Source organism: Acinonyx jubatus, chromosome E3, assembly GCF_027475565.1.
Source record: "Acinonyx jubatus isolate Ajub_Pintada_27869175 chromosome E3, VMU_Ajub_asm_v1.0, whole genome shotgun sequence".
NCBI lineage: Eukaryota > Metazoa > Chordata > Mammalia > Carnivora > Felidae > Acinonyx > Acinonyx jubatus.
Window position 1 is genome coordinate 19,684,175 of NC_069398.1, and position 5,628 is coordinate 19,689,802.

At 45.6% G+C, this 5,628-nt stretch overlaps 1 protein-coding gene across 1 annotated transcript; it reads right to left on the reverse strand.

The window, feature by feature from the left end:
• Positions 1-913: 913 nt before the first annotated feature.
• On the reverse strand, positions 914-1,652 carry LOC106979089 (cytochrome c oxidase subunit 6A2, mitochondrial). Its single transcript, XM_015076846.3, has 3 exons — positions 1,494-1,652; positions 1,168-1,304; positions 914-1,050 (listed from the first exon to the last, which is right to left on the reverse strand). The coding sequence occupies exons 1-3, from the start codon at positions 1,564-1,566 to the stop codon at positions 970-972; spliced, it is 291 nt and encodes a 96-aa protein (XP_014932332.1). The 5' UTR covers positions 1,567-1,652; the 3' UTR covers positions 914-969.
• Between the last annotated feature and the right edge of the window lie 3,976 nt (positions 1,653-5,628).

Sequence of the window (5,628 nt, forward strand, 5' to 3'; positions counted from 1 at the left end):
ACAGTCTTCTTTAATCAAAGAGCTTTAATTTAGGGACCTGAGTACTATTCTAGGAAGAGTTGAGGGACCCTGCTTGTGGGCCTAGAAAACATTCACTCACTTTTTCAGGTGATTGAGGCCTGAGATAATCTTTTTTTTAATGGCACTATATATGTAGCATCAGGGGAGTAGTCAAAGGAAGAACTCAATGTGTCTGTTTCTCACGGGTTTCAGCACAGGCTTCAGGCTCTTTGGTAATGTGAAGTGAGCAGACTTTCCTAAGAGGTGAGTGAAATGCCCTGAACTTGTTTGAACCAATCTCTCCCTTGAATGAGATCCCCAGAGGCTAGGAGAGCCAGGCTTCCAGAAAGGAGCATATGATTTCCCAAACTAATACAGAAGACTCATTAAGGGTGGTCATAGAGAATAGCTAAAATATTCCAAATCCAAAACTAGGTCATGAAGACTCACAGATAGGGCTGTAGTTCCTGTTTGAAATCACGGTTGTTTCCAAAAACCAGAATTCACAAAAGCTGTGAATAAATGTCAAGAGACAAGTGGTACTTCAGAGTCTGCAGCCCTGAGTTTCCAGGGACCTCTGAGGAGGGCCCTTATTTAAGTCATTTAATATCTGAGAATCTCATTTCTTCGTCTGGAGAAGGGGAACCAAAATTATATCTTGTTCCCAGAGTTACTGTGAGGTTAGTGTTATGTGAAAGACCTTTACAGGCTATAGCCCTAATTATCAATAGGTGAGAGAAAGGGAGGATGGAGATCTCCTACCTAGTCATCAAGGATGTTCCCTGGAGCACCTCCCAAATCATGGCCTTGGGAAGAGCATGTAGACCACAGACTGCATTGTGCGCATGCACCCAGTGGAACTCCTTGGAGGCCCCTCCAGCCCCTATCCTGGTCCCCAGAGAGCCTGCGGACACACAGTTTTCACACCTTTATTGGGGCTGGGGACATCCACTGGGGCCTCAGGGCCATTCACTGTTCATAGCCGGTGGGCAGAGGGTTGACACGGGGGTTGTGGAAAAGAGTATGGTTGCCGTCTCCCCAGGAGTAGGGCTGTGAATAGAGGGAGAGCAGATTGTCAGCGAGGTCCCGGCCAGGGGGTCCCCCAGCACCCCTTGCCCGTCTGAACCATGCTCCCGCTCTGGGGGCCAAGGCTTCAAGCCAGCATACCTTGGTGCGGATACGGAGGTGGTGGTATGGGATGAACTTGGGGCGTTCACGATGGCCCGCGTGGAGCCAGGAGTTAAGGGTGCAGAGGGCCACACTCGGGAGCGCCAGCACGAAGGTCAGGAGGCGCCAAGTGCTGGCTACAGCAGGGTGGGGGGAAGGCAGAGATGAGAGAGAGGTGGGGAAGGGAGGGCCTCTGAAGGTTAGAGTTAAAGGGTGGGTAGGGGGGAGGCGGAGTGGGGGTCGGTCCTCAGAACCGCGGAAGGCCAGACAGGTGGGAGAGGGGTACAGGTATGTAAGCCACAGGGTCAGGCAGCAGCCCCACTCACCTCCTGCCCCTCCATGGTCTCCCTTTGCTGTGCTTGCCAAGCCCCGACTCAGGGACCTCAGAGGCAGAGCCATTGTGGTGAGAGAAGCTGGAAACAGTGAACTGCCCTTTCACTCTCCTTCACCACAGCCTAGATTCCACTCCCTTCTTTTTGGGCCAATCACCTGTTGAGTCTGTAACATGGGTGGCTATTTTTAGGGAGTTTCTATATTTAAAATGAGGCCTTTACTGGCCTGAGGTCCTTCTCTCTAGACATCTGCCATTTGGTGCTTCTTATTTTGATAAGGGGACATTTAAAAACAATATGCTGTTCTTTTTACAGTTGCAGGGAACTATTTCCTTCAATATTCTATTCCCAGTGGGTGTCACACAGCAGGTTTTTAGTATTGTAGATTGAATAAAGTGACCTTTTGAATCTCAGTTTTTTAATCTGTAAAATGTATAAGAATTTATACCTTAAATGAAGTTTATGAAGTTTAATCAAAGTAACATAGGAATATGCCAGCATAGAGTCTAGCACATAACAGTAGCTCAGTATATGCATTAGTCACAATATTTTACAAAGAATAGAACTCACTCTAACTGGTTTTTAAAAGATAAGCAATTGAGAATCTTAGGTAGCTCACAGTACCTCTGGTATGGCCAGAAAGGCCAACAATCTGTGCAGCCAAAAATAAACCATTCTGTGGGCCAGCTGCAGTGAGACACCACCATAATTTGCACTGCTATACTCCAGATGCCAAAAACTTCACCCATGCTTCCCTGGAAAAACAGATTCTTCCACCCTCACACCCTCTGGAAAGTGGATTTTTCGTGAATTTTGCATCCTTGGGTTGGTGTCTTCTCAATCAGAGAAATCATGTGGACCCCAGTTGACAATAGGTCATTGCCTGTACCCTAGCTTCAAGAAAGGCTTGGAAATTGAGTTTGCATTCTGCCTTAAGGAGACAGGAATTATATCTTGAAGAAAATCCCCAAATACAGGAAGAGTATTCAAAAGATACTGGGTGCAGTGCCCAGGTGGCTCAGTCGGTTAAGCGTCCGACTTCAGCTTAGGTCATGATCTTGCAGTTTGTGAGTTTGAGCCCTCACTGGGTTCTGTGCTGACAGCTCAGAGCCTGGAGCCTGCTTCAGATTCTTTGTTTCATGCTCTCTGCCCCTCCCCCACTTGTGCTCTGTCTCTCTGTGTCTCTCAAAAATAAATAAAAACATTTTAAAAATTAAGAAAAAGGTAGCCACAGACTTGACAAGTATCTACTGCTAAGTATGTTATTTCAAGCTGAAAAATCTGATTACATGGAGGAAAAAGAAAGCCTGGGTAGACCTGTGTAAGCCCTGTATCAAAGCAGGTCATTAGAAATATACAAGACAGCAGAGTTGATTTCTGCCTGGCTCACTGTTCTGTCCTCAGCACTAGCACAGAACCTGGCATGAAGTAGTTGTTCTAAAAATATGTATTTATTGAATGCTCGAATGATGTTACATTGGTTAACCCTATATAAATGCCTTTGCCAAAGTACAATCCTACAGGATATCTCCAGCTTGGATCAGGACTGATGTGATGGACCTAATATGAATGTAATATATAAAAGAAAACATGATTTTTTTGTATCTAATCTGAATTACAAAAGAAAAATGAGGAAGGTACATTTTTAGGAAGGGGATCCATACTTGTTCCTCCTGTTGGTTTGAAACTGAACACTAGCTTCTACTTAACTTTCTGAGGCTTTTTTTTTTCTAAGTAACCTTGTTGAACATTCAAATGGTATATAGTGTTTCTAAATTGTTCCTGAGCCCTCACTGAGCTATAATGGAATTCTTCCTATGACTGCTTTTTCCCACTTGGACTTTGGAATTGCTACTGAGAAGATGGGCCTTATTCCAGTTCAGGTTGTTTGGCATTTACCTCCACATACAGTCTCCTCAGCTTATGATTATGGCTTCTAGAGAAAGCATATGACCAGGGGTACTTTTACTTGAAAACATTCTACGTCCTTCTCCCTCCACTCAGAGCTTTGTTGGTCACTGCCTAACAATTGCCTGAGTGTTCCCATCCCTTTGTCTCAGCTTGGAAATTTCCAGGAAGAGTTTTCTTGCTGGTACTTGGTGAATGCCCCTAGAGATGCTACCATCCTCTGCTACTGTCACGCTCATGTGATGCACCTATCCAGTACTCAGTTTCCTATTTAGGTAGTCTGTGCTTTCCTAGATTGATCGGTGTAGAGGCAATGTAGAGCAGGTCCTTCAGTCTTTGTACCCACCATTTTTTCATAAGGTCTCTCTCACACAGTCAATTAATTGGGCTGCTTCCAAAGCTTCTAGTTTCTAGAGGCTTAGATTTTTCTTTGCTTTAGGTGGAGGGGAGAACTTTCCAGTTGTTAAGTAAACCCCAGTGGGCAGCATCCCCAGCCCTTTCCAGACATTCTTCAGCTATTGGTGGTGAAGAGTGTGGAGAGACGATTCCATGCCAGTTTCTCTTGTACCTCTTTCCTAGGATGCTACATATCATCACCATATTCTCCAAAGCAAAGATCAACATCTGATCTACTAAATACAAATTTTGGGTCGGAGGCCGACCAACCTGGCAGAGAAGTAGGGGGATCTGTACTTCCCACATCTCTCAAACAAAGAAGGGCTGAAGTCAAAGGACTTTGAACCCCAAGAGACTATGAGGAAAAGAGACTGAGTCTAACAAGAAGACACCAGGACAACCTGATGGGCTATAGGTGGGTGATTGCAAACTGGGGAAGATAAAATGGGCTGCATAGGCATGGAGGGGAGAGATCCCCTTCTGCAGAGAGACAAAGGGAAGAGAAAGAGCGGCTGGGGAAGAATAAGACTGTATCTGGACAAGAGAAAAACCTTGGACCAGGATGGAGAGGGATCCCATCTCTAACTGCAGGGCTTTCTTTAGACTGGGGCTGGCTGCCCTGTTCATGCACCTTGGGAGAAGGGGAGCCACCCCCAGTTTCACTGGTAGGTCAGGGCACAGTCTGCAGGAGAAAGTGGTCCTCCCTGAAGTGCTGCAGCACAGGACAAAACCAGCCTGGACCACATATCGGTCAGTATAGAGAGGCACTTCCCCAGTGCCAGGGTGCATGGAGTGGGAGTTTAAATCCCAGCCAAGCACCAGGCCATGGGAGTCGGCAGAGCGAGACAGACCATCTCATCTGCACCTGTGGCACAGTGAGGACAGCTCAAATGGAGTGATTTGGGACACTGGGTCCGTGGAAAAGACAATGGGGGGGGGGTCGCCATTTATCTCCCCACCACCACCATCAAGGCAGGCCTCAGGGGCTCACAGTGGAGGCAGGACCTGCTTACACCAAACCATGCCCCTCCTGGCTGGGTAACTGCATGTCTACTGGAGCTGGATAGATGCTGAGGAACCAGACAGCTCCCTCCTCCAGACCAGTGCTGCTGCATTGCCTGGGTTAATTCTACGAAATTCTTGTTATTTAGATATATTCTTCCTTCCTTTTCTCCTTATCTCTTCCCTCCTCTAGGCTAGTTACTCTGGTTTTTTGTTTGTTTAAACAGACATATTTAATCCATTCTCTTGATACATGTTCTACACCTCCTTCTTTACATTCCTTTCTCTTTCTCTGGAATAATCAAACCATGTAGTTTCTCTATGGGGATAATTTTATCTTCATTTCTTTTTCCTCTCATGTCCTTCTTTATTTTCCTTTCTCTTTCTCTGGATTAAGCCATTTAGTCTCTCTGCCTGGTCAATGTTTATTTTTTCTTTTTCCCTGCCCCTGTCATTTCTCTCTTTGTATGTGCTCTTCCATCAGCACTGCCTCCACCATGTTCTTTACTTGCAGCTGGTGTTTCTGGTTTTTTGACTTTTGGATTTTTGTTTTGTTTGTTTGTTTGTTTTATTTGTATTTTTGTGTGTTCTTTTCCTGTTTGTTTATTTTCCTTTCCAGGGCTTTTTCAAAGAACAAATCAAAGCATACATGGTGGAGGGTCCAAAACATCACTGGGAGTAGGGAAATAAAATAACCAAAGTCACAACAGCAGAGAGCAAGTAAAACTCTCCAAAAAACACCTTCTGAAGGGCCAGGCCCTGGACAGCATATGAACCCTCTTTAACATAGCTGTGCTCGCAGATGCAAAGCACATAACAAGCT

Coding starts and splice junctions, on each gene's coding strand:
- LOC106979089 (XM_015076846.3), bottom strand. CDS start 1,566: ATGGCTCTGCCTCTGAGGTCCCTGAGTCGGGGCTTGGCAAGCACAGCA. Junction 1,305..1,493: donor AGACCATGGAGGGGCAGGAG/GTGAGTGGGGCT, acceptor ACCCTGCTGTAG/CCAGCACTTGGCGCCTCCTG. Junction 1,051..1,167: donor ACCTCCGTATCCGCACCAAG/GTATGCTGGCTT, acceptor CTCTATTCACAG/CCCTACTCCTGGGGAGACGG.